Genomic DNA, 27,129 nt, shown 5'->3' with positions numbered 1-27,129 from the left:
GGTAGATCGACCTCCAAGACCGATCTGCGGCGACTCCTTACAACTAGGTGGTACGAACAAAGATACTTCAATCATTTAACACTTTTTAAGTAATCATTGCCAAAATCTTATTTGTATTTCCCACCGGAAATAGGGACTACCGCGCCAACTCCCAATCAGAGTATGACTTACACCAAAACCACTCCAAAGACTCATTCACGATCTCTACCCTACATTTTGTACACAAAGGGTACTGCGTGTCGTTCAAGGATCTCCACTCCCAAAATCCTATAAATACCATAATCGGAACTACGTCGGACCCGATTCTTCTCTCCCCAAGAAAAGGAAAAACGAGAAGATCGTGAGTTTCGGCTTCACAGCGACCTGACCGGGTCCCATCCAAAGTCCAAACCCATCTCGTCCTCCTCTACTGTAATCAGGAGAAAACTAAAACGCTCCTTTACATGCACCATCTCATTTTCTTTTTCATTGGTTTAATTACTACATCATTTCTTTTTCATTTGGGCAAGACTAAGACATAGATCGTGGCATCGAGGTGATTGGTGATCCTCCTCGGTCCTAAGTGAGGGCTGCGAATGGCACATAACATTATTATACATTTGCGTTATACGTATTTCTGTAACATATTTCACTATGTTTTAACTAATGATTATACATTCAGTTTGTAAGAAGCAATTGGAAACATAATAAAGCAAGGCCTGTCATCAAGAACAAAATTAAAGAGATAACTTCATTCATCTAGTTGATGTGCCATCACTGTCTAAAAATTTGAAAAATTTGACAAGTTGTGTATGGAATTATGGCATATTTTTACTGAATGGAAGTATGGCATATATTTTCTTCGCAGTGATTCCAAGTCTCCAAGAGGAAGCACAGTGGAAGACTGGAAGTATTCGTTAGGTCAAGGGTGGCAGCTGTAGTATCTCACGAACAATTGCATGATGCGAATGAAGAAATGTAAGCCTTGCACAGGCACAACTGATCAAATAAATTAAACATAATATTTTGGGAACTTTGATATGTAGACAGTTTGGCCGAGTGGTCTAAGGCGCCAGATTTAGGCTCTGGTCCGAAAGGGCGTGGGTTCAAATCCCACAGCTGTCATGTTTATTGTAATTATTTTTAATTTTACAAAAAGAAAATTAATGTGTGGACATATTGGGCACTCATTAAATTGGATTGAACAACTCTCCAAAAAATAAATATATTACAAAGTTGTCATATTACAAGTTTGCCATCAAAACCAATCCACCATAACGAACCCTCTATACTCAAATGATTTTCGTGTAGTTTGAACGTACACTCAAACGACCTCACTATGTAGTTTGAACGTACATTCAAGTGGTCTATGTGTGTCGTTTGAGACAAAACTCTTAGTTTTTTACTAAACGATATGGCGGGGTCGTTTGGACAGTCTCCGAGACTACATGGCGGGGTCGTTTGGGGACTCTCTTGGGCAATATGGCTGGTCGTTTGGACTTAAAAAATTCAATTTGTTTGTCACGATGTTCATTTTAAAAATCAACTTCCACTTAATCAACTCAAACTCGAAAACGATTTCATCAAGTTTGGACAAACTCGAACTCAAGTTTAATCAACCCAATTTTCTATCCAAACTCCAAAAAAACATCAAGTTTAATCAGCTCAATCTTCCACCTCAATCAAGTTTAATCAATCCAATCTTCCACCCAATCAAATTTAATCAACCTAATCAAATTTAATAAGCCTAACCAAGTTTAAGTATATACTCAAACGGAACACGACTCGAATTGGATGAAGTCGCCAACTTCAATTTCCATTATTGATTCACAACTCAATACTCAAAATAAAAACACGATAGAAAACTCGAAGTTTTTTTTTTTTTTTTTTGGGATTCAGCCTCGTAAAAGAGATATACCGGCTAAAAAAATTTGAAAATGTATGCATTGAGGTGGGAGGTGTATTGGGCTATTGCTGTTGGATTTAGTTGTCGGGCTTGCCGGAGGCTGCAAAATGCAATTTGATGAGTGCCCGATTAAATTACCTTAAATTATGAGTGAATTTTTGTGTTCACAACGTTTTCTTGCCGATAGTGCGGAATTCTCATAAACGACAGACAAGGGGCAACTGGCTACTGTATTGGTCTATTGGGCGTGCTGCTGATAGTGCATTGCTATGAGATGCATACAAGTGTAGCATTTGAAAGCCACCAGATTAACGGAGGCAAAATCTTTGACGTAACATTGGTTTGGTCTGGAATTGGTGATGGAGTCTGGATTCTGAAGAAGGAGAGGCCTAATTTAGCCTTTCAGGTTGTTTACATGAAAAACGATTGAACTATTTCTAACAAACTCGAGCCCAATCCACCTCCAAATGAGTCTTGGACACTCTTCAATTCAGGCCTTATATTTGAAAGCCACGTCAACTTTAGATTGCACATTTAAGGGCGCAAACTGGGATAGGAGGCTTGGTCTAAGTCTACCTACACCCATATTTGAGAATCGAGGCCCAATTAGCGCATTCCATATTTGATTAAGCTGTCACTGAAATATTCGAAAATGGACTGGTATTAATTTATTATGGTTAATTTTACTACCTGAACCTTGGTTAATTCAGTTTTATTAACCGGGGTTACCGGGTGAATAAATTGATTGTGCGGCTAAATTTCTGCTTCACTATGAATGTGCAGATAAAAACCTTTTAGATTTTATACAATGCCTGTTGAACAACAATTACCTGAGCTTGGTACCTAATTGAGAGGGACAATAATTTTTGAAATATGTTTTTGCCTCACCGGTCAGTTAAATGTTTTCAGTCAAAAATTTGTTTCCAGCCGTGAAGTAAATGATTAGCACACTGCACACTTGCTAATCGCTAGAGAGGTTGTTGCTTACTTTTACAAGTTACAACTCAAGGAATCATAAACAATGAAACATAACATGTACATCGCTACCACCTAACTGCCTCTAGAGAGACCATGTATGAAGACCCATATATAAGTTTACGATTTACCATAATTCCATTCAAGATACTAGGACCCCATATCCATCCAACCAAGATGCATTAAGATGCACGCCAAAGTCTTCAAATACAGGTGTGCATCTCAAAGGTAGGTGCACCGTGCAACTGTGCCAGTCGATGGACAATGGTTCAATATCCAAGTAGGAAATATTTGATCATTGTTAAAAATATTTGTGCAAGCAGGTAGGTCTTTTGGGAGGGAGTTTTTGTGAATTTCATGTCCATTGTCTACTTAAAATTGATGGTTACTATATTTTCTAGCTATAGCATATTTTAATGTACACAAGTTACAAGTATATAAATGTGGAAAAAAAAAACAACAACAGAAATAAGGATAGACAAAGAAGAACTCAAAAGCCAAAACATAGTTTGTTTTTAGAAAGAGCTATGAGAAAGAATCAAAGAGAGTTTTCAATGCTTGGAAATCATCTCTAAACATAAATATATCAAGAAAACTGATCTGTGTTTTCTTCATTTCAATCCAATTCTCTCATTTCTCTCAGTTCTGCTCTGTTTTTTGCAATGGAGTTTTTCTCTCTGTAAGTGCTCTGTCTTTGTAAATTTTCTCTCACATATCTATATTCTTCTCTTAGATCTTCCTAATGGGCATTTCTATATTGTGATTGCAGTGTAATTTGAAGAATACCAACTTTGAAATTCTCTCTCAAAGCATTAGATCTTGAGGTGAAACAGTGAAACAGAGTCATCTCCTCAAATTCCAACTTTTTTTTATACAATATTATGAGTGGTGTTCTGAGTAACATCTTGTTTTTATGTATAACAGAGATGGAAAGTGAAGGAAAGAGAGCTCCAACAACAACAACAAATAGTAGAGTTAGAGGAGAAACAGATTTTCTATTACAATGGGGAAATCGAAAGAGATTACGATGTTTAAAAGTGAAAGAAGAAGAAGAATCAAATGGTGTAATTAGAAAGAAGATCACCTCTCGTGTTGATCGACGTGTTGTTAGAACATCAGAGAAAGAGAAAGAAAAAGATACTAATACCTCTTCTTTACCTTCTCTCTTTTCAACAACAACAACAACAACAACCTTCTTCTAATAATCAACACAACAAGTAAAAGCAAAATGAAACGAGGCCATCTTTTAATTTCAATCTAATTAATGTTTAAAGTTGTAAAGATTTGTTATTTTATTTCAGGAACCCTTCTCATCAGTCATCTTCACCAGAGAAAGAAGAAAGGTATTATACAACAAGAGGGTCAGTTGGTGTAGATGAGAATGGGAAAAATTTGATGGATTTAGGAGTTGAGAATGAGAAGAAGAAGGTGAATGTTTGGCCAAAGTTGTTTATTTCATTATCAAGTAAAGAGAAAGAAGAAGATTTCATGGCTATGAAAGGTTGTAAACTTCCTCAAAGGCCTAAGAAAAGAGCTAAATTCATCCAGAAAACTTTACTTGTAAGTCAATATGATTTTTCACTCACATCCTCAGTTTTTAGACAAATCATATGTATTGACTTGAATGTTTTTATTTTTTTTGGTCTTTAATGCAGTTAGTGAGTCCAGGTGCATGGCTTTCTGATCTATGTCAAGAGAGGTATGAAGTTAGAGAGAAGAAGACTACAAAGAAGGTAAAATTTTATTTTATTATGTTTGATCCATTGTTTTAGATTTTAGTTTAATTTATTTTTTTGAAATTGATAATTTTTTTTTAGCTCTGTGTTTGAAATGTTTGTTTTTGGTTGATGTAGAGACCAAGAGGATTGAAAGCAATGGGAAGTATGGAAAGTGATTCAGAATAATTTTACATGTAGGAAATTTTAGGCTTCTATTGATTTTGATCTTGGATTTTAGATTTTTGAGGTATTTTGTGGAGTGGATTACAAGTGTGGGGAGAAATGATTTGAAGATGAAAGTGAAAGAATTGTCAGTTTATGCTTGTACAGAATGATTTTTTACCCCGAGTTTTTTATAATATTTTTTTGGTTTTTAGTTTTAGTTTGATTGTTCTATTTTTAATCCAGTTGTAGCTGTAAAGTGCACCATGGGCGGTTAGGAAAGATGTTCTGCAGATGCAAATCTGATGGTGTGGTGAACCGTGAACCATATCTAGAAAAGGATTGGGTTCAGTTGGATGGTCTGACATAATATTGTTAGATATTTCATATTTGATCGGATATAGAGTAATATTGATGGGGTATGAGATTAATTTAAAGGGCGAGGTATTGACAGTTTGACACCCATTTTATGGGATTGACACTCTTTTTATATAAAAAAAGTGTTTTTTTTTACATTATATATGCCCGATAGTTCTACGACATTGGGTTGTATACATCCGATAGTTCTACGAGAGTTGCTGTAGAGAAATCTTTTTTTATGTTTTTTTTTTTTTTTTTTTTTCACTTCAAATTTTGTATATTTAAACACACACGATATATAGATATCTCATTTTTTTTTTTAGAGTTTCTTTATACACTTTAAGAACAATATCAAAACCATGAAAAAAAAATGTACAGTTGAGATATAATTTTGCTATCTCGCAGCAAATATTTTTATGTGCTATACTTGTGATCAAATTAATGAAGAAGAGTTTTGATAATTAACACAAGCAGACTCTATTTTAGTGAACACAATCATTTTTTGGTAACTAACTTTTTTTATGGTGGTTATTAAAAAATTAAAACAAAAAAGAACCTACGGCAACAATCTTCCGTGGGATATGAAATTTTGCGGCAATCCGATGCCGTAGATTGTGCGATTTCGCGGTAATTTTTTGTCATGAGTATTTTTTTATGTGATTAATAGAAAAGTGTCAATATTTTAGAATTGGTGAAAAAGGTGTCAATACCGCGATCCTAATTTAATTCAAATTCATTCTCTTAAAACTGGGTGGTGTGCTTGTGTTGTGTTTCGGCTTATGGACATATAATTTCTAAGAAAATTTGAAAACTATAAAAATTCATAAATCTCATTATCTTGTACTATGAGTTTAGAAGAATTAAGGCCACATTTTTTTTTCTTCAGATTTTTTTTTTTTCGCAGCCCGCTTTTAGTTGAAGCCTCAAAGAGTTGATGTCCGATTTTATTGTTGAGTTGTTGAGCTGAGAGATAATTTCAACACAAAAATTCAGCATCTCTACTTCATTGTGTAGTCATCTTCATAAATAAGTAAAATAACACAAAGAGTCAACGATATAACTAGCGGTACTCAAGCGGATACTCACATAATTATTTCAACAACTGATGGTCTGACGCAAACACTTTTCATCTTTGGTAACGATTCGATGGTCTAGCTACACGAATTTTATCAAACACCACTAAAATGCTACCATAAAACACGATCTATATTCTTATATAGAAGGGCGGCTCAAAGCAATCGGGGCCTAAATAAAGTTCCAATAAAATTGTTACATCTTATAGATCGATATAATTTGTTTACGTTATTTCATATGAATGCAAACGCTTAGTTTATTTAACAAAAAATTTAGAAGATAACAATTATTATAAAAATTGATCTTAACATTTTCTTTTTTCTTTTTTAAATAGTCTCCCCCACAAATATTTTTTTTTTTTATAAAAAAAAATTTAGAATATAACAATTATTGTAAAAATTGATCATAACATTTTCTTTTTTCTTTTTTGAATAGTCTCCCCTACAAACATTTTTTTTATAACAAAAAATTTAGAAGATAACAATTATTGTCAAAATTGATCCTAACATTTTCTTTATTCTTTCTTGAATAGTCTCTCCACAAACTTTTTTTTTAATTGAATTTTATTGATAAAAAGAACAGAAATACAAAGTGAGGTAGAAACATATGAGTGTTGTGGGAGATCTTCACATACAAAGAGATCTAAGACAAAACACTATAAATACATTAGGAAGAGTGGAAGAATAAAAAAATATCCTACACTAATAACATCGTAGCTGTAGAATTAAACAATCAATCAAAGAAACAAAACACAAGAATTTATATTGGTTCGGTGCTAATGCGGCAGCCTAAGTCCACGGGAGAAGAAATGTTTATTGCTTGATTAATTTCTTAGGGTTCCATTATATATAATTTCTTAGGCACAACACAAGTGCACAAAATCGTCAATATTCTAATAATGGAGTCTTCCCTTTTATAGAAACACCAATATCGGTCGAACTTATCATGAACTAACTGAGCGCACACGCGCTGTCTCTTTCTTCTCCCACACTCCCCCTCAAGTTGGTGCGAAGATATCCAGCGAGCCCAACTTGGAGAGAATATCATGGAACTTGGAAGCTGGAAGTCTCTTGGTAAAAATATCTGCAAGTTGTTGGTTACTTCGAACAAAGGAGGTAGTAACAATATTAGACTGTACTTTTTCATGCACAAAATGACAGTCAACTTAAATATGCTTAGTTCTCTCATGAAACACTGGATTTGCAGCAATGTGCATAGCAGCTTGATTATCACAGTAAAGTGTAGTTGGCAGATGCAAACCAAAACACAAATCCTTCAGAAGAGCGTGAAACCATATGATTTCACTGGTGGTAGAAGCCATAGCCATGTACTAAGCTTCTGCACTAGAATGAGCCACTACATTCTATTTCTTGCTCTTCCAAGTGACTAAATTACCTCCCACAAAGGTACAATAACCGAAAGTAGATCGCCGATCAACTGGACATCCTACCCAATCAACATCTATATAAGTAATAATAGATGTATGCCCATTTTTCCGCATCCAAATACCTCTGCCTGACGACCCTTTCAGATACTGCAGTATTCTAGAAACTGCATTCATATGTGGAGTCCTTGAAGCATGCATAAAACGACTAACCAAGCTTATTGCATAAGAAATATCTGATCGGGTAATAGTTAAATATATCAGTTTACCAACTAATCGCTGATACTGACCAATATCAGTAAGAAGATCACCGGTGTTGTCCAACTTGGCACCACTGTCAGTTGGAGAATCAGATGGTTTTACCTCCAGCTTACCTGCTTCACTCAAAAGATTCAACACATACTTTCTTTGATTAAGAAATATGCCTCTTTTTGAATAAGCAATCTCGATCCCAAGAAAGTACTTCATAATACCCATATCCTTGATGACAAATGTCTTGTGCAGTAAATCCTTGAGCTAGATTTAACAAATAAGGAAGGATCAGTATCACTTCGCTTAAGGCCGGTCATGGCTAGAACAGAACTGAGCTTGGAATACCACGCTCGTAGAGATTGTTTAAGTCCATAGATAGTCTTTTTTAACTTGCATACTAATCCAACATTAGTCTCCTTCGGATGTCCAGGTGGGATGCTCATATACATTTCTTCTTTAAGATCTCCGTGTAAGAATGCATTTTTTACATCCATCTAAAATAATTTTCAGTCTTGATTTACAACTAGAGATACAAGAACTCTAAACGTGTTCATCTTTGTAACTGGTGCAAAAGTCTCCTTGTAGTCCTGACCATAAGTTTGGGTGAATCCTCTTACAACAAGTCGAGCTTTAGGCCTCTCTAAGGAACCATCACTGTTGAACTTGTTTCTGAACACCCACCGACAATCAACAGTTTTCTTTCCATACGGTAGCATAACAATCTCCCAAGTTTTATTATCGTCTAGAGCATGAAATTCTTCTTGCATCGCCTTTCTCCATACTGGACTAGAGTTAGCTTCTCTAAATTTCTTGGGTTCTTGTACGTCATTGACTGTACTTAAGAAAGCATGATGAGATGAAGTGATAATGGCATATGTTATATACTCCTGTAGAGGATATGAAACATCATGCAAAGAATAAAAGTTCATGTGAGTCACTGGCGGATGCATTTCTCAATCAAATTTAGAGTAATCCTTGAGAGTTACTGGAGGTCGTCTCTCTCGTTCAGATTGTCGAGAAACTGGAGGAGCACTAGAGTGCGCCCGCGCCTCAGTTTGTTCATTATGGGAGCACGCCCACGCCTCTTCTACTAGAAAATCGTCAGGCACTAGAGCTTGTGCACCCCTTAGTTGCTCAGTCTAGGAGCGCACCCGCACCCTCTCTTCAGTAGAACCCATAACTTCAGCGGCAGGAACTATACCTTCACCAACCACTGGGATAGGAACCATGCCTTCACCAACTGCTGGGAGAGGTGCCTGATAAGAGCCCAAAACTGTAGTTTTAACCCCTTAACAATCGTACTTTTAGAACAATCATGCGAATAATAAGTAAGAGTTAATACTGATTACGTGTTTTTATGCATTTCAGGCTTCAAAGTCCATTATATGCAGAAATGTGCCACTTTAGCAAAATAAATGAGCAAAGGTCGGTTGCTAAGGAGTTCTGTGATTAAAGGCCAATTTTCAAGAAGACAAAGCCTCTGTAAAGCCCGGTCAAAAGATGAAAAGTCAAAGTCCACGTGGGCAAAAACAGTGCACAAAGTCAGCAGAACTTCCGAAGACCATATCTTTGGACTCAGACCTCGGAATTGGGCCTACCTTACGTCAAAACGACCGGCTCGGAAAGAGATTTCCAATGGTCTAAGTCTTGACCCAATCAGAGGAGTAGAAGTGGATGAAAAGTTTGTCAAAGCCAACTCCAGCTGAAGAGGCCTTTTTAGACTGAAAGAATTGGGTTTTGGGCCTGATTTTTCGGCCCACAACATGGCTCCAAGCCCATGCACGATTTTTTGGATCTGAAGCATATAAAAACAAAAGTTTAGCTCTTTGTTAATGGTAGCTAATTAGACCTAAACTATAGATAATTCTAGATCTAGTTTTAATTGTTTTAAATTAAGTTTAATTTCATTTCATTTCTTGTTTTAGATTAAACCTTTAAATCATTGTTCTTCATTGATTAGATAAATAAAATAGTAGATTCTTGTTCATTTCGATTTTGTCATTTACAATTTTTTAGATCTAAATTCTTTTATTACTTGTTATTCATTTCCTAGTTATTACCTGAAATTTCAATTATTGTTTAGATAAATTGCATAAAGATAGAATTTTTATATGATGTCTAGTTTTAAATCAATGGGAAATTATAGTAATATGAATCAAGGCTAAACCTCCATTAGAGGGGTTGAAGAAGCCTTGATGACGCTTGATCTTTGTTAAACTTAGAAATCGTCGTGATAGTTATTCCACTCTAGAGGTCGTTGATTCGCCATGAGAATGGGTGGACGACCTCACATGCTAGTTATTGATTGGTAGAGATGTCATGGATAATTAGGGATTAGAATTACTATTTTGATATGCGGAGCATTCAATTTGGATCATGACGAGTCTTTGTTAGTTGATTAAGTCGAGTTAAGGTGGATTCAATTCCCTTTAATTCTTTGTCTAGATTCAAACCCTTGGCATTCTATCATTACGTTATTCGTAACTTGTTAAGTGAATTCACCTCGTAGTATAGAATTCCCCTCGTAAATCTCTCATTAGACTTTAGATTGATTAGTTGACACAAACTCATCGCATGCTAAAGAACTAGGAGTGGAACGAATCATTTACTCCACTATATCTCAATAGGATTGAGAGTAGAAAAATATCTTTGATAAATCTAGTAACAAAAAGTTGTAGTTTTACTTTCGTTTAGAGTTTTATCGCTTTATTCATTAATAAAACTATTTATTTTACGTTTATCAAATGGCGTCGCTGCCATCTTAGTTCCCTTTAGCATTGGTTTCATAGTATAATTAGTCATTTTTAAGTCCCATTAAACCCACCCACCCTTGTTTGATTCATACTGTGGTTGTCCTTTTCAACACTTAAATTTTCCTCGCGAAAATACACGGAGCGTACATTGCCCAAATAGAGCGCTTACTGGCCGCTCAAACGCTGGAAATTCATTTTTGTGCGGAGCTTTCCTGCTTCATACAGAGCGCCACCTGGCTCGCACAAACATCTAGACATCGGACAAGTCTAAAAGCGCACCGCGCCCAAAGACTGGAACTCCGAAGTTGTCCGGCCTTTTGCCTGCTGAAATTTGCCCGATTTCCTCGGGTTTGTTTCAAACTTTCCTTTCTTCAAGTTTTCAGTGTTCTAACTTGTTATACACACCGAAAGCACGCGTAAACAAGACGCTTATTCGTAAAGTTTAAGCAAGGAGGCATTCGGGTACTCTTTTCTTCCACACCTCGCATCTCCAGTTAGAGGTTTATACTAGTATATCAAGATTGTTTGGAGTGTTGTCGTGTTTTAGAGTTACCCTTGCATGAGATTAAGGTCTGGTCGGAGAAAAACACCAAACGTAATTAACCGTCACGTCAACAAACACGCCTATCTAGTATACCAATCACTACACCTCTAGCTACTATTCCACACACCACACCCCGACATAATGGTGAAGAAAGAGAGACTCCTCTCTCCGACTTTTACAAAGCCTTGAGCGATAGCCCTAAATCTTGCATTGTTCTAGCAGACCCAGTGGGGGATTTTCAAATCCCCCCAAACATATTTAATTTGTTACCCGTTTTTCATGGTTTAGACCATGAAAAACCTTATCAGCACATGCGTAGGATTGAACAAGTCCTTATAACATTCCACCATCCCTACGGTTGGTCGAAACAAATTAAACCGAGGGTATTTCCCTTCACCTTAGCCGATAAAGGCGGCGTCTTGGTTAACTGCCCAAAGCGCCTAATTACGTGGACTCGTGGGGCTAAACTTGTTCAAATTTATTTATGGAACATTTTTACCCACCCCTAAAGACGGATGAGATGCTTTCCAAGATTCATTTCTTTTGACAAAATCCTCATGAATCATTTTCGTGAGGCTTGGAATCGTTTCACCGATCTCCTTATAGAATGTCCACATCATAACCTAGCGAAAAGACATGTTAGTTTGTGCCTTTTTCAAAAGGACTTCTACACCACCATAAAGAGGTCCTTGACATAATGAATGGGGGTAGTTTCCTAAGTAAAGGAGCCACCGGAGGCTTACAAATTTTAGAAGATCAAACTAAAGCAATAATAATGGGTGGGTGATGATATATCCCCGCTCACGCTAGTTCTTCTTCAACAGTTTAGGTCGCCGGTATGTTTGAGATGAAACACGATCCAGAACTTAAAAATTTAATCGAATCTCTAACTAAAAAGGTAGAGGTTATTTCTGTTCGACAAAAGCCTATCCCCGTCATGAATGTCAACTCCAACCCATGTAATTTTCGTTTGAGTCCTGAGCACCCTGACTCCTATTGTCCTCTCGCCTATGAACAACAACAATCAGAGCAAAATAATGTTTGCTCTATTAATAGCTATCCTATTCGTAATGCCCCATGGAGACAAAATCTCAACTTCAGTTGGCGAAACAATCAACAAGTTACACCTCCAGGGTTTAATAACCAAAATGTTAGGCAAGCAAACAATTATAACCAAGCTCTACCTAGGCAAGGACAAAGACAAGGTCAAGGGAATTATAATAATTATAACAACCAAGCGCAACCACAAGGTCAGGGTAATTATAATAGTTATAATACCAATAGAGGTATCGTTCCGGTTAATAATAATAACTATCACAACCCGCCCATAAATAATCAATGTGAGATAGTTCCAGTCGCACCACCTGTGACTACTGACTACTACACCTACACAACCGGATCGTATCGACACCTTTATATAGGTTACCCAACAACTTTTCCAATCAATGACTCAATCGAACCAATAGATCTTACAATCCATAAATAAGGGCATACAATAGTTAGCCCAAGAGAAAGCCCAACCAAAAGGCGTGTTTCCAGGCCAAGCGATATCAAACCCTAAAACAACAAACACATCCTTTGAGGTAAACGGTAATAATAGTACGGAAACTACAACCGTAGGTGAGTTAAATATCATCACCACTCTCCGTTCTGGTAAAGTGGTTGATAACAAAGTAACTATGCCTATAGTTACCCCACCAGTAGTCCCTACACTGGATATCGAACTAGATACCGAAATAGAAACTGAAGAGCCTACCATTGTAGAGGTACCAGTTAAACCACAACCTAAGAAATAGATACCCAAGGTTATACATCCAGTTGAGCCATACGCTAAATATAGAGCGAAACCACCGTTTCTCCAGAAATTAGCCATGCTAACCAGGGATACAAACTTTGAGGAGATTAGGAACGTTTTCAAAAATCTAACGATAAACCTTCCTTTTCTCGAAGCTATTAAAAAGCTACCTAACCACGCTAAGTTTCTTAAGGAGTTGTGCACTACTAGGCGTAAGACCAACATACCTAAAGATGCCTTCCTAACTGAACAATTCCCAACTTTATCAGAAAATAATGGAATTGTTAAGTACAAGGACCCTAGTCGTCCTACTATAAAATGCACCTTAGGAGAATCCTACACGACGACCGCTTTATTAGACCTGGGGGCGAGTGTTAACTTACTCCCATTTTATTTGTATAAACAAATAGGTCTACAAGAAATGCAACCTACAAAATAAAATGACATTGCAGTTAGCGGACAAGTCTATAAAGTATCCTAAGGGTGTAGTGGAAAACGTGCTTGTTAAGGTTCAGGATTTCTACTATCTTGCAGATTTTGTTATCTTCAATACAGAAGTCGCTAACGACTCTGTACCGATCATCTTAGGGCGTCCCTTCTTGACAACTGCCAACGCGCTTATAAATTGCCGCGATGGTAAGATGTCCTTATCTTTTGACCATCTTTCTGTTGAGGTAAATGTTTAAAATGATGAAATAGTTACCAGAATCGTCTATAGATGGGGAGGTTAGCATGATTGAGAGCTTAGCTCAAGATTATTTTAACAACACGTTTCCCGAAAACCATATGTATAAATTCCTTTCTTTTGGAACTTTAGATTTTGTAAATGACTCCTACTTAGAGGAAGTCAACACCATCCTTGAGTCCACACCAATTGTAGACCCTTCGGTTGCTCCTTATACTGAGTATGAAGACTTGCTACCTAAGCAAGTATTCATTACGCAAAGAGGAGGACCCATTTTAAACATCTATTGACTTTCCTTCCACCCCGGTGCTTAAACCTCTTCCCCCGGAGTTAAAATATATTCAACTTGATCCGGATGGTAGTCATCCGGTAATTATATCTTCTCTGTTATCTAAGGATGAAGAGACACGTTTAATCCGGGGTGATTAGGGAACATCGGTCCGCGATTGGTTGGTCCCTAGCCGACATTAAGGGAATTGACCCTAATGTTTGCACTCATCGTATCCATTTGGAGGATAACACGAAGACTTCTCGTGAACCTCAGCGTTGCTTGAACCTTGTCATGAAAGAGGTGGTTAGGGAAGAAGTCTTACGATTACTCGATGCGGGTATCATATACCCAATCTCCGATAGTGAATGGGTAAGTCCCATTCATGTAGTTCCTAAGAAATTGGGGGTTACCATGGTACGTAACGCTAAGGGTGACTATGTTTTCACGCAAGGTCCTATGAAATGGAGAATCTGTATTGATTACAGACATTTAAATGCTATGACACGAAAGGATCACTTTCTCTTACCTTTTATAGATCAGATGCTCGAACGTCTAGCTAGTCATGCTTTTTATTGTTTTCTGGATGGCTACTCTGGCTATTTTCAGATTATTATTAATATTGATGACCAAGAAAAGACTACCATCACATCTCCCTTTGGAACGTATGCCTATAAACGAATGTCTTTTGGCCTTTGTAATGCTCCTAGTACCTTCCAGCGGTGTATGCTTCATATATTTAGTGACATGGTAGAGCGCTTTATGGAAGTTTTCATGGATGATTTTTCTATCTATGGAGACTCCTTCACAGATTGCTTGTCAAACCTGTCTAAGGTTTTGACACGGTGTGAAGAAAAGAGCCTCGTTTTAAATTAGGAAAAGTGTTATTTCATGGTGAAAAAGGGCATAGTACTAGGTCACATTGTATCTAGTGATGGCATCAAGTAGATAAGGCCAAACTAGATAAGATAGTGACTCTACCTATACCATGGACTGTCCGGTGATATTAGAGCCTTTCTAGGCCATGCAGGTTTTATAGCGCTTTATTAAAGATTTCGAAAATAGCTAGGCCTTTAACTAATCGCTTTTAAAGGATGCCATCTTTGATTTTAATTTTAACTGTAAGCAAGCTTTTGAAACTTTAAAAGCCGCCCTAACCTCTGCACCAATTATACAACCTCCCGATTGGTCTAAACCTTTCGAACTCATGTGTGATGCTAGTGATTATGCAGTTGGTGCTGTCTTGGGACAGAAACTAGATAATAAGTCCACTGTTATTTATTATGCTAGTAAAACCTTAAACGATGCTCAATGGAATTATACAACTACTGAAAAAGAATTCTTAGCTGTCATTTATGCTTTAGATAAGTCTTGTCCTTATTTGGTTGGTTCTAAAACTTTAGTTTACACGGACCATGCAACCCTTAGGTACCTTCTTGCAAAGAAGGATGCTAAACAGAGATTAATCCGATGGATTCTTCTCCTACAAGAGTTCACATTAGAAATAAAAGGACAAAAGAGGGTCGAAAACGTAGTTGCCGACCACTTATCTAGACTTACAAACGACGATGATAGTGATTCTGAGTCCATACCGGACTCTTTTCCTGATGACCATCTTTATGCTATTTTTTCAGCACCATGGTATGCTGACATTGTAAATTATTTAGCGGCTGATGTTATTCCTTATGATTGGTCACGAAATGAACGTAAGCAGTTCTTGGCTAGAGTTAAGTTATACTACTGGGATGAGCCCTACCTTTTTAAGTATTGTGCAGATCAGATTATTCGTCATTGTATTTCCCAGTGGGAATATAATATAGTTCTATCATTCTGCCATGACAAAGAGTGTGGTGGCCATTTTAGTGGAATGAAAACAGCCGCTAAAGTTCTTCAATGTGGATTTTATTGGCCTACCCTTTTTAAGGATGCCCAAGTGCATTGCAAGACGTGTATTCGTTGTCAACAACTTGGGCGAATCACGAAGCGTAATATGATGCCATTAAATCCAATCATGATAGTAGAAATTTTTGACGTTTGGGGCATTGATTTCATGGGTCCCTTAGAAATTTCCCACGGTTTCATTTATATTCTAGTTGTTGTGGACTACGTGTCTAAATGGATAGAGGCCATGGCTTCCCGTCAAAAAGCAAATGACGATAAGACGGGTTGTATTTTTATTAAGGAGTATATTTTAAATCGTTTTGGCATTCCTAAAGCCATCATTAGTGATGGTGGAACACATTTTGCAATAGAGTTGTTGCATCTCTAGTGAAAAAGTATGGAGTTACACAAGGTAGCAACTCCTTATCATCCACAAACTAGCGGACAAGTAGAAGTTTATAATAGGAAAATCAAAAGATTTTAGAAATAATCAGAAAATCGATAGGAAAGATTAGGCGGTGGGGGAAGCGTCTATCGGATGTCTTATGGGCGTTTTATAGGATCGACTTTCAAAACTCCTATAGGTATGTCTCCCTTTAGACTTGTATTTGGGAAACCTTGTCATCGCCGGATTGAATTAGAGCACCGTGCTCGTGGGCTATAAAAGCCTTAACTTCAATATTGATGAGGCGGATGTCAAACCAAGTTGCAATTGAATGAGCTTGAAGAAATCCGTGCGATTCTTACGATCTCGCGAAGGATTATAAAGCTAACATGAAACGTGTTCATGATAAGCAAATCTTATCGCAAAAAAGTTTGTGGTCTAGGTCAAAAAGGTCTTGCTTTACAACTCCCGTTTACATATTTTTCTAGGGAAATTAAAACCCGTTGGTCCGGTCCTTTTTTTTTAAGTTTCTTTAAGTCATGTTTAAGTAGGGGCAATCACCTTGGTAAATCCAAATTTTTAGGACAACAATACCTTTCAAGTCAATGGCCAACGGTTAAAACATTTTCACGAAGCTTCTTTTCCCCGATGTAAAAGAGGAAGTCCCGCAATCACGTAGACCCCCGTCTATGATGACTAACCTTTGTCATTTGGTGTACTTCCTTTCACTTCCATATAGTGGTAAGTGCACCATTCAGGTAACCGGGCCCTCCCTATGGAGTGTGTGGCTGTAAGTACCGGATCCTAAGTCCACGCTTCACATAATTCACATTTTCCACTTTTGCATGTTTTCTCAGTTTTTGAGTCATAGTCCTCTATGGGGTGAATTATGTATTTATTGTTTTTTGTTTTTCTTATAATAAATATTTAAAAAAAAATTGCTAAAATCATAGAAATAGCAATCCAACAAGTCTTGGGAATCTGACTTTAAACGACCCACGTTTAAAACAAAAGTTGTGTTTAAAAATTTATATGGGGGTGGGCAGTCGGTCTTTCCATTCGGACTGCTCGAACTTTCCATTTGTGTTGCTTAGGCCCATTAATCGTAGTTCATTCAGGTTGACGTTATCTATAACTTAGATTTCCTTCGTTCGCATAACTTACGTCACACACGCACTTCGAGGCATTTTTCCACCTTCTTATACGTCACCCATGGTTGGAATTAAGTCTTTTATAGATCATTAGATTGGAAATTCTCTACTGATAATTTCCATAACTCATTCGCCAAAATCGGACGAGTAACGAAGCGGCAAATTGAATTTGAAATTGCGCGAAATATCAAAAAAGTTCGGAATTCGATTTGGGCTTGGGCCCAAACCGCACGCACGTGCGTGGCACATGCGTCTCCTTCCTTCCCAAAACGCAAACAGTCGTGTTTCCTTTTCCATCCCGCCAATTAACAAAGTTTAAAGGAAAACCTAACAACCAAAAATTAAAAAAGAAAAGAAAAACAAACACCTATTTACACCACGCCCATTGTTAACCACCACTCGAAGAGTTCTCAAAACAAATTTCCCAAACCACCGAAAACAGCCGCCAATTCAAGCTTCCAACCTGCCACCGTACCCACCATCGCCACCACCATTGTTTTTAGTTGTTTTTCATCAAACTCGCCTCCTCCACCATCTACAAAACCATTGTTTGTTTCAAAAACTTCAATGGCGCTACGACGAAGAATTTTGCCGAGCACACGCTTGTCGCCGGACCGCCGACCGCCATTTTCTGACGGGAGATGATTAGGAGAAATTGGAATAGACTGTGGTACTCAACAGAGGATTTTTACCACTATGATTTGGTAGAACAATTCTAGCTATATGAAGAAAGAGGTGGAGGGGGATTGAATTTTTGTTAAGGTTACGGGGAGAAGGAGGGAAGTAACGAGATTGTTGGTCGAGCTTTTTAGGCGTTACGCTGAAAAGCAACCTAGAAAACTACCGAATCGGGGAATCGATATCTTTGGAGTTCCTACTTTGATGAAAGATACCGTCGTGGAAGGTGAATACAATCCGAAGTTCTCATTCGTCCCCCGATCAAGTCGAGAACCAACCAACCGGTCAGAGCTCGGTGGATTGGTAGGAACGCCCCGGGGAAAGAAAAGTCGGCGACATCGGCCCGCAATGTCCGTGACGTTCTCGGATTTTGCAAACGAATAAGTATAATTTCTGAATCCTCAAGTTAATTTTAAATGTGATTAGAGGGAGGGACGAAAAATCGCGCCCCTTTCCAAAGATTGATCACTAAGATCATGTCGTTTTTTAGAGTCGCCGCAAAATCTGCTCCTATTAAGATCAAATTGCATTCTAATTTATACGGATTGCATCCAAGAGACTTGGCCGTTGTGTGAAGGAAATGTGGTTGAATCTAGAATTTGTTTCCGACAATTGCCTTAATTTTTTATTTATATTTTTTTTTTGGCAACTTGCCGAATCGGTTTAGGAACCCAAACCCTATATAAACTTCATTCATTCTCCACACAAAACTCACATCTCCCACATTCAACCATCAGCCTTCACTCCCACGTTTTCCCTTCTTTTCCTTCTCACATTCCGCGGTTCAGCAACTCGGAGCGCACCTGCCCTCCTGTGGAGCGCCACTTGCGCCTTAAGTACTCCCACAAATTCTAGTCGAGCGACTGCGCTTCAAAAAAAAAGCGCACTCGCGCTTAAAGTATCAGAACTTCGAAAACCATCGAGCGCACTGTTTCTATATGAGCGCCACCTGCGCCCAAGTGCCTGGAAGTCCAATTCTTCGGAGCACTACTGCGCCCTTATCCGAAGCTCTCACTACCGATTTCCGTGAGACTTAAAATTTCTGATTTTGGGTGAGTTGTTCCAGATCGTCAGTAGCTATTCCGAGAGTAGTTTTGAGATGACATCTCCTATAGTCATTCCTGAACAATCGTTCAAGACTTGCCGGGGGAACCGATACCTATGGAGCATCATTCCGAAAGCGGATCGTCGCGATTAGGATGGCGGCATCTTCGGTGAGGGATGACGATACTTTTTCACCTCAAACTAACTGAATTTTTCTATAATCATATTACATTCTATTGTAACCAAGAAGGAGAACAAAAATTTTCCCTTGCAATTAATGACACGACTATAAAATTCAGTAAGTATTTGGTAGCTTTGGTTTCGGGATTGCCCTTGCCTAACCCTATGTTCACGTAGGGGTATATGACCGATAACTCATACCTCTATGAATATGCATATTTCCATGAGTATTATGGAGGAGGAGTATTTCGTGTCATGGACCAAGGGCGATATAGCATAGCCCTTGGTAGCCTATCTCTCAACGTAGGTACAACCATGTTATTCATTATGATGAATATTTTAGGGGAACGGCAGGTTTATACGCAAAATAGTACCGATTTGGTGACGCGTTTTCCTTGCTTTAGCTGAGGGACGTCGCCGATATGACATTCCCCGAGTTTTAGTGGCTACTCTAAAGAGAGCCCATACCATGAGGCATAAGTATCTTCTTATGCCTGTTTTGGTTGGTCGCATTATGCGCAGTTGCTTACCGGAATTCTGTTCCCAGTTCACGGATTGGAAAAAGGTTGAAATCATGAGACCCACCAATCGCGTAGTCAGATCATTCCGAGCCATGACTTGGCCGGGATGGCAGGTGCAACCTCATTTGGTTGCCCCTTACACCCCATCAAACCAAATAACACTCGAGAGATTAGCAATGGTTGATGATACACGACGGAAGGCGTGGCAAGTTGTTATGGCATGGCAGGATGCGAAGGAACCTCACTTCTTTATAGAAGAGGAGGATGACGAGTAAACGCTGGAGTGGAGGTAAGTTTTTAGTTTCATTTAGTGTATGCTTATGTCCCAAGCAATTTAATTTTGTTAACCCCATAATGGGTGGAACTCTTATAGAGTTGCGTCAGTTTTTTTATTATTATTTTCTATATTAGTATGTTCTAACCTTGTTTTGCAGATGTTCCAAAATTTCACGCGTTTCCATGGTATTTTTCTACCCTCTTTATTTAAATGCTTTGAGGACAAAGCATGCTTCTTGTTTGGGGGGGCATAGAAACACGTGTAATTAAGGCATCTGTTAGGATATAGATATGTATAATATGCATTTGTTTTCAAGTTAAAAATTTCAAAAATATAAATAAATAAGTTTATGCTATACACTTAGGAATATTGGTATTGTTTTCTTTCTCTATGCTCTTAACAATCTAGAAGTCTCAATGTAGTTTTTTGCATCAAAATAATTGTTAGAAACTTAGGTTAATATGTAGGTAATAATATTTGCATCTATCTATAAATATATTATATGAGTATCTATTATTGTTAGCAGTAAGTTTCTGAAATCTAGGCTATAGTACTTATTCTACAAATCCTGTGAGAATATAGCCTAAAGCTTTATATGAATAAAACATTTGAGAAATGACACATGGGAGAAGTAAAATCCGGATAGAGAAATCACATGTCCACTTGCTTGATCACTATGCCATATCCTAAGCGAGAATTTAGGCCCTCTTTGGATCGATATAGCCAGAAATTCAAACCTATGAATTATTTTTCCGCTAGTAAGCCCCTCGAGCCTTTCTTTAGCCTTCCATAAACCACAATTCCTTTACCCTGTTACAAAAACAAAACAAAATAAAAAAATTCAACTTACCCAATCTAGAATAAGTCTGAGAATAGAATGAGTGAAAAAAGAAGAAGAGAAAAAACTGTGTAAACAAAAATTAGTTAGTTGCTTCAAAAAAAGAAAAGAAGTTTCCATCCAAGGAAAAGAAAAAGAAAAATAGAAATAAATAAAAACTCCAAAAATAGAATAAAAGGGAGTCAAAAGCCAAAGAAAAGAAAAAGAAAAATATGGCTAAGGATGGAAACAAAGTATAGAAGCAAAAGAAAATAACAAGGTTTTCTCTAAGTTACATAATATAAAGACTATTATCTCAGACTTGTCCTTTTGAATATCCATTTCCTTCCTTCTTAAACCATCTCCTAATCCCCGCAACACCTAATAAAGACCTCTAGCTCAATTAGGAATAGGTTAGTGTGATAGTAAGTGGCAGATGTGTTTGATCTAGGGGTGGGCAATGGGCCGGGTCGGGCTAGCCCGGCCCTAAACATTTAAAAACCCTTTAGATATTAAGGTCGGGTCAGCCCAGCCTTAAAGTCAGCATAGGGTTGGGTCGGGCCGGGTCACAAGTCTAAATCTCAAGCCCTGGCCCTACCCTAAGCCCTCTTTAAAGGCTTTAGGGCCGGGCCTATTTATTTTCTTCATTTTACAAGTGTCATTTTTCAGACAAAGGTTGTTTTTTTTGTTTCTGTGTTACAAATTTCTGCTCTGTATTTCACTTTAATGGTGTGGACGGAAACCTTTAGTTCTAGACTTGGCTTGGATGAGAATAAAAATATAATTTATAAGAAGTAAGTAGAAAAATAAATTGAGAATAATAAGTCCTAGACTTTGATTTGATGATCAAAGGAATAAAGTCTTATTTTTTTATTAGGCTAGTGCTCATTGTTCTTCATGGCTGCTAGATAGGTTAACAAGTTTTTGTTATATAAGACAAGTTATTGAAAGTACCCTTGGGTGTAAATGATAAATTACAAAGGACAATGTTTTTTAATTTAAAATATTTAACAAAGAGTTGGACAATTATGGTACGTGTATTTATAGTGAAAATGTGAAATTATAACTAGGGCTTGGTTAGGGCTGAATTAGGGTCGGGCCTATGTTTTGTAACCTTAGCCCTAGCCCCGCCCTAGAAGGCCTTAGGGTCGGATTCGGCCCTGCCTTAAAAACTCTGTGAGGGCTTTAGTTGTGAGGGCTTTATAAGGCTTAGGGTCGGGTTGGTCAGGGTCGGGGTCGTTAGGGCCAAATTCCCACCCCTAGTTTGATCGACTCCGGCTTCCTTGTTTGTCATTGAGATTGTAAGGTAAAGTGTGCCCACCTGCTTTGGAGTAAATAAACTTGACGGAAAAATCAGAGTGGTTTTTTTTATTTATGTGAGGACCTACTTAAGGACGCTATTCCGAGTTTTCATAAACGGACCTGCTATTGCATTTCATAGTATTACTCATTGTATATATGTTTATTGTAGAAGATCAATTATTATCCATATATTAGCTTAGGTTTCGACTTGATTATTATATATTCATTGCTAGTGAGATGTATAGTTAATTTAGAGCATGAATAAGGAAACACTAGTTTTATTTCTTAGTCGTTGTAGTATAGATGGAGTTTGTGAGTACCTTCATCGAAAACTCTCACGAGGTTCTAACTCGGCCCACTAGGGAATTCCTAGTGGTTTAAGGCCTTGTTGCATATGGTCAATGCAATCGCATTTCAAATAAACGAGATTAGTTAGAACTCCATTTTTGCTCACTTATTCTAATTTCTCATATTTGCTTGAGGACAAGCAAAATGCTATTTGGGGTGGTTTGATAAGAGCCCAAAACTGTAGTTTTAACCCCTTAACAATCGTACTTTTAGACCAATTATGTGAATAATAAGTAAGAGTTAATCCGACACGTGTTTTTATGCATTTCGGGCTTCAAAGTCCATTATGTGCGAGAAATATGCCACTTTAGCTTAAAATAAAAGAAAGCAAAGGTCGGTTGCTAAGGAGTTCTGTGATTAAAGGCCAATTTTCAAGAAAACAAAGCCTCTATAAATCCCGGTCAAAAGATGAAAAGTCAAAGTCCACGCGGCGTAAAACTTGCAAGTAACAAAGTCAATGAGAACTTCGAAGACCATATCTTTGGACTAAGACCTCGGAATTGGGCCTACCTTACGTCAAAACGACCGGATCGGAAAGAGCTTTCCAATGGTATAAGCTTGGACCCAATCAAAGGAGTAGAAGTAGACAAAAAGTTTGTCAAAGCCAACTCCAGCTGAAGAGGCCTTTTTGGACCGAAAGAATTGGGTTTTGGGCCTGATTTTTCGGCCCACAACATGGCTCCAAGCCCATGCACGATTTTTTGGATCTGAAGCATATAAAAACAAAAGTTTAGCTCTTTGTTAATGGTAGCTAATTAGACCTAAACTATAGATAATTCTAGATCTAGTTTTAAGTGTTTTAAATTAAGTTTAGTTTCATTTCATTTCTTGTTTTAGATTAAACCTTTAAATCATTGTTCTTCATTGATTAGATAAATAAAATAGTAGATTCTTGTTCATTTCAATTTTGTCATTTACAATTGTTTAGATCTAAATTCCTTTATTACTTGTTATTCATTTCCTAGTTATTACCTGAGATTTCAATTATTGTTTAGATAAATTGCATAAAGATAGAATTTTTATATGATGTCTAGTTTTAAATCAATGAGAAATGATAGTAGTATAAATCAAGGCTAAACCTCCATTAGAGGGGTTGAAGAAGCCTTGATGACGCTTGATCTTTGTTAAACTTAGAAATCGTCGTGATAGTTATTCCACTCTAAAGGTCGTTGATTCGCCATGAGAATGGGTGGACGACCTCACATGCTAGTTATTGATTGGTAGAGATGTCATGGATAATTAGGGATTAGAATTACTATTTTGATATGCAAAGCATTCAATTTGGATCACGACGAGTCTGTGTTAGTTGATTAAGTCGAGTTAAGGTGGATTCAATTCCCTTTAATTCTTTGTCTAGATTCAAACCCTTAGCATTCTATCATTACGTTATTCGTAACTTGTTAAGTGAATTCACCTCGTAGTATAGAATTCCCCTCGTAAATCTCTCATTAGACTTTGGATTGATTAGTTGACACGAACCCATCGCATGCTAAAGAACTAGGAGTGGAACGAATCATCTACTCCACTATATCTCAATAGGATTGAGAGTAGAAAAATATCTTTGATAAATCTAGTAACAAGAAGTTGTAGTTTTACTTTCGTTTAGAGTTTCATCGCTTTATTTATTAGTAAAACTATTTATTTTACGTTTATCAATGCCAAATTAGCTATACTGCTGGGAGAGGTGCCAAATCTACCAAACACTCCCCCTGGGACCGATTCCCAGGCATAGCTGGATCTTGAAAGAAAGCTTCAGATTTCACAAATCGTACATCACGAGAGACAACCAATTTTCTTGTCGCCGGATTATAACATATGTAGCCTTTTTGTGTGGTAGAATAACCAACAAAATACATCGAGTAGCCCGAGCATCAAATTTATCTCGATGAAGAGCTTGCTGATGTACATAACAAACACACCCAAAAACTCGCAGATGAGAGAGATCCATCAGCCTAGATTTGAACACTACCAATGGGGATTTAAAACCAAGAACCCGACTAGGAAGACGATTAATCAAATAAGCAGCAGTTAAGACGCCATGAGACCAGTATTGCTTAGGAACATTCATGCCCAACATAAGAGCACAAATGGTCTCCAAAAGGTGTCTGTTTTTTCTTTCAGCCACGCCATTCTGCTGAGGTGTGCCAACACAGCTAGTTTGATGAATTATCCCCTGGCTACGAAGGTACTCAAGTAACAGACCTTTGCAAAACTCAGTGCCATTGTCTGATCTGAACATCTTGATTTTTCCACCAAACTGATTAGTAACCATATTATGAAAATCTTTGAAAACATTCACAACCCCAGTACGTCTTCGATTTCAACAAATATAACCATGTAGCACGAGATTTATCATCAATAAACAACACAAAATACTTATAGCCATTATAAGAATTAACGGGAGTATGTCCCCATAAATCAGAGTGGATTAGCTCAAACAAATTATTAGACATAGTATGCGAGTTTGGAAAAGGTAAACGAGTTTGTTTAGAAAATTGACAAACATCACAAACATCATCAGAGTTTATATAAACATGCGGAAACAAATTTGACAAGACATGACTAGATGGATGCCCAAGTCTTTTATGCAAAATGTGACTCTCAAGTAAACCACTAGCTTGACACACCTTCTTATGCGACTTCAACAAATAGAGCCCATTAGAATAAATCCCTTCACCAATCGTCCTCTTCGACTTTCGATCCTGAAAGACGATAAAGTTAGGAGAAAAAATGACATCATAATTTAAAGAATTTGTAAGTTTGCCAATAGATAGAAGTTGGACAAGGAAGGAAGGAACAACTAGAGCGTCACTCTTAAGACTTTGATTGAAAAAATCCACTTGACCACTACCTAGAATGGGAATGGTGGATCCATTGGCTATGGAAATATTATGTTTTCCATTTTGGACACAAAATTATGGACAGAGGCAGGGCAATTAGCCATATGATCAGTAGCCCCCGAATCAATTATCCATGAGTTACTATTTTCTAGCATAGTAAAATATGCATGTGAATTACCTGACACATGAGTTGAGACATACTAACCTTTGCTAGATGGCATGGACTTAGTGAGTTGTTGGAGAATTTGACTCAACTGATGACTAATATCTGAGTTGGACATTGATGTCTCGACTACTGCGGCATGCTCTTTCTTGGACAGTTCCTTTTCCCTTTTAAGATGAGGATATAATTCCCAACAACGGTCCTTGGTGTGCCAATTCTTTCCACAATAATCACAGTGAGACGGTTCCTTTTTTCCCTTACCTTTTTCAAATCCCTATGACTTCTTTCGAAAATCGTTTCTACAAGTAATACAGTAGATTCAGAGATTGAGAACTTCACCTCGGAGTTCATGGTTTTCTTCCTTGTTTCCTCTCTCTGAATAGTTGCACAAACAGCAGCAAGTGATGGAAGAGTGTTTTCCATTAAAATATTGCTTTCCAGATTTTCATATTCTGGTTTAAGACTACGAAATACTGTGAAGATTTTATCCTCTTCAGCCCGTTTTAAAAGAGTTTTAGCATTTGTGGTGTGTGGACGATATATGTTTAACTCATCCCACAATTTCTTCAAATTCCCAAGGTGTTATGTAAAAGTCTTCTCACCTTGTTGCAAAGCACCGATTGCAAGTTGAAGTTCAAAAACACGGGCAGAATTGTTCTGGTTTCCGCATAAATCTTCAATTGAATCCCACATCTCTTTTGTAGAATCAGAGAAAGTAAAAATTCCAGCAATAGTTGACTCCGTATAATTGAGTAACCAAGATCGAACAAGTTGATCATTAGAAACCCAATTCTCATATTCGGCATCATCAATGGCAGGACACACCTTTGCACCATTAATGAACCCTAATTTCCTCTTGCCATCTAGAGATAGTGAAACAGCCCTAGACCAAGGTATATAGTTTGTTCCATTCAAGAGAATTGATGACAGCTTCCAATCGATATTAGAAACAGTCTCTGTTGTTACAGCAGACTTTGGGTTTGGTTTTGGATCTGACATAGTGTTTTGTGTTTATTTAGATTGATTTAGAGAAGAGATTAAGCGCTCCGCTCTGATACCATGTAGAATTAAACAACCAATCAAAGAGACAAAACACAAGAATTTATAGTGGTTCGGTGCCAATGTGGCAGCCTACATCCACGGGAGAAGAAATGTTTATTGCCTGATTAATTTCTTAGGGTTCCATTACAGATATATATATAGACACAACACAAGTGCACAAAATCGTCAATAGTCTAAGAATGGACTCTTCCTTTTATAGAAACACCAATATCGGTCGAACTTGTCATGAACCGACTGAGCGCGCACGCGCTGTCTCTTTCTTCTCCTACAGTAGCCGATCATGGCCAAACAACAATGCCACAAATTTGAAATTTCAATAGATTTATTTAACAAAGAATTATACAAGAGAGAGAGAATTCTACACCAAATTAAACAATATAAAAAAACCAAATAAGGCAAAAGAATTATAGAAATAATATTGAAGTGTTGGCTTCAATTTGATAAATTGTCATAGGGTGTTGAAGAAGTTTAATTAGTTATGGAGATGTGCTTGTTTATTTATTGGAGAAGGCGAAAACGCTAGAGAAATGAAGAGGTTTAATGTGATTTTCTAATTTCCAATTTTCTAATGTAAAACCGTTTATCTAATTGATTAAAATAAATGAAAAACAAATAGTGAATTTAT

At 37.4% G+C, this 27,129-nt stretch overlaps 2 protein-coding genes and 1 non-coding gene across 3 annotated transcripts; 2 read left to right on the top strand and 1 right to left on the bottom strand.

Annotated features, from left to right (window-relative positions):
- Positions 1-1,024: 1,024 nt before the first annotated feature.
- Positions 1,025-1,104, top strand: TRNAL-UAG (transfer RNA leucine (anticodon UAG)). The gene has a single exon. It is a non-coding gene; the product is annotated as a tRNA-Leu (tRNA).
- Positions 1,105-3,173: 2,069 nt separating this feature from the next.
- On the top strand, positions 3,174-4,960 carry LOC147488505 (uncharacterized). The gene is made up of 6 exons (XM_086574399.1): positions 3,174-3,539; positions 3,630-3,684; positions 3,785-4,058; positions 4,162-4,420; positions 4,516-4,593; positions 4,714-4,960. The coding sequence occupies exons 3-6, from the start codon at positions 3,787-3,789 to the stop codon at positions 4,762-4,764; spliced, it is 660 nt and encodes a 219-aa protein (XP_086430525.1). The 5' UTR covers positions 3,174-3,539; positions 3,630-3,684; positions 3,785-3,786; the 3' UTR covers positions 4,765-4,960.
- A 2,577-nt stretch (positions 4,961-7,537) lies between these two features.
- Positions 7,538-26,441, bottom strand: LOC147488504 (uncharacterized). The gene is made up of 7 exons (XM_086574398.1): positions 26,045-26,441; positions 25,704-25,894; positions 25,067-25,141; positions 24,409-24,696; positions 8,962-9,066; positions 8,209-8,304; positions 7,538-8,074 (listed from the first exon to the last, which is right to left on the bottom strand). The coding sequence occupies exons 1-7, from the start codon at positions 26,439-26,441 to the stop codon at positions 7,538-7,540; spliced, it is 1,689 nt and encodes a 562-aa protein (XP_086430524.1).
- Between the last annotated feature and the right edge of the window lie 688 nt (positions 26,442-27,129).

This window comes from Coptis chinensis, chromosome 7 (assembly GCF_015680905.1).
Source record: "Coptis chinensis isolate HL-2020 chromosome 7, ASM1568090v1, whole genome shotgun sequence".
Classification (NCBI taxonomy): Eukaryota; Viridiplantae; Streptophyta; class Magnoliopsida; order Ranunculales; family Ranunculaceae; genus Coptis; species Coptis chinensis.
Note: the sequence above shows the minus strand (reverse complement) of the source record. Positions and strands in the feature narration are given on the sequence as shown.

Excerpts from the sequence above, each read along its gene's own strand:
- LOC147488505 (XM_086574399.1), top strand. The coding sequence starts at position 3,787 with ATGGAAAGTGAAGGAAAGAGAGCTCCAACAACAACAACAAATAGTAGA. Across the intron at positions 4,059-4,161 it reads ACAACAACAACAACCTTCTT|GAACCCTTCTCATCAGTCAT; the intron begins CTAATAATCAAC and ends ATTTTATTTCAG. Across the intron at positions 4,594-4,713 it reads AGAAGAAGACTACAAAGAAG|AGACCAAGAGGATTGAAAGC; the intron begins GTAAAATTTTAT and ends TGGTTGATGTAG.
- LOC147488504 (XM_086574398.1), bottom strand. The coding sequence starts at position 26,441 with ATGTCAGATCCAAAACCAAACCCAAAGTCTGCTGTAACAACAGAGACT. Across the intron at positions 9,067-24,408 it reads TTGGTTTTAAATCCCCATTG|GCACCTCTCCCAGCAGTTGG; the intron begins GTAGTGTTCAAA and ends GGCTCTTATCAG. Across the intron at positions 8,075-8,208 it reads AGGAGACTAATGTTGGATTA|CTCAAGGATTTACTGCACAA; the intron begins GTATGCAAGTTA and ends TGTTAAATCTAG.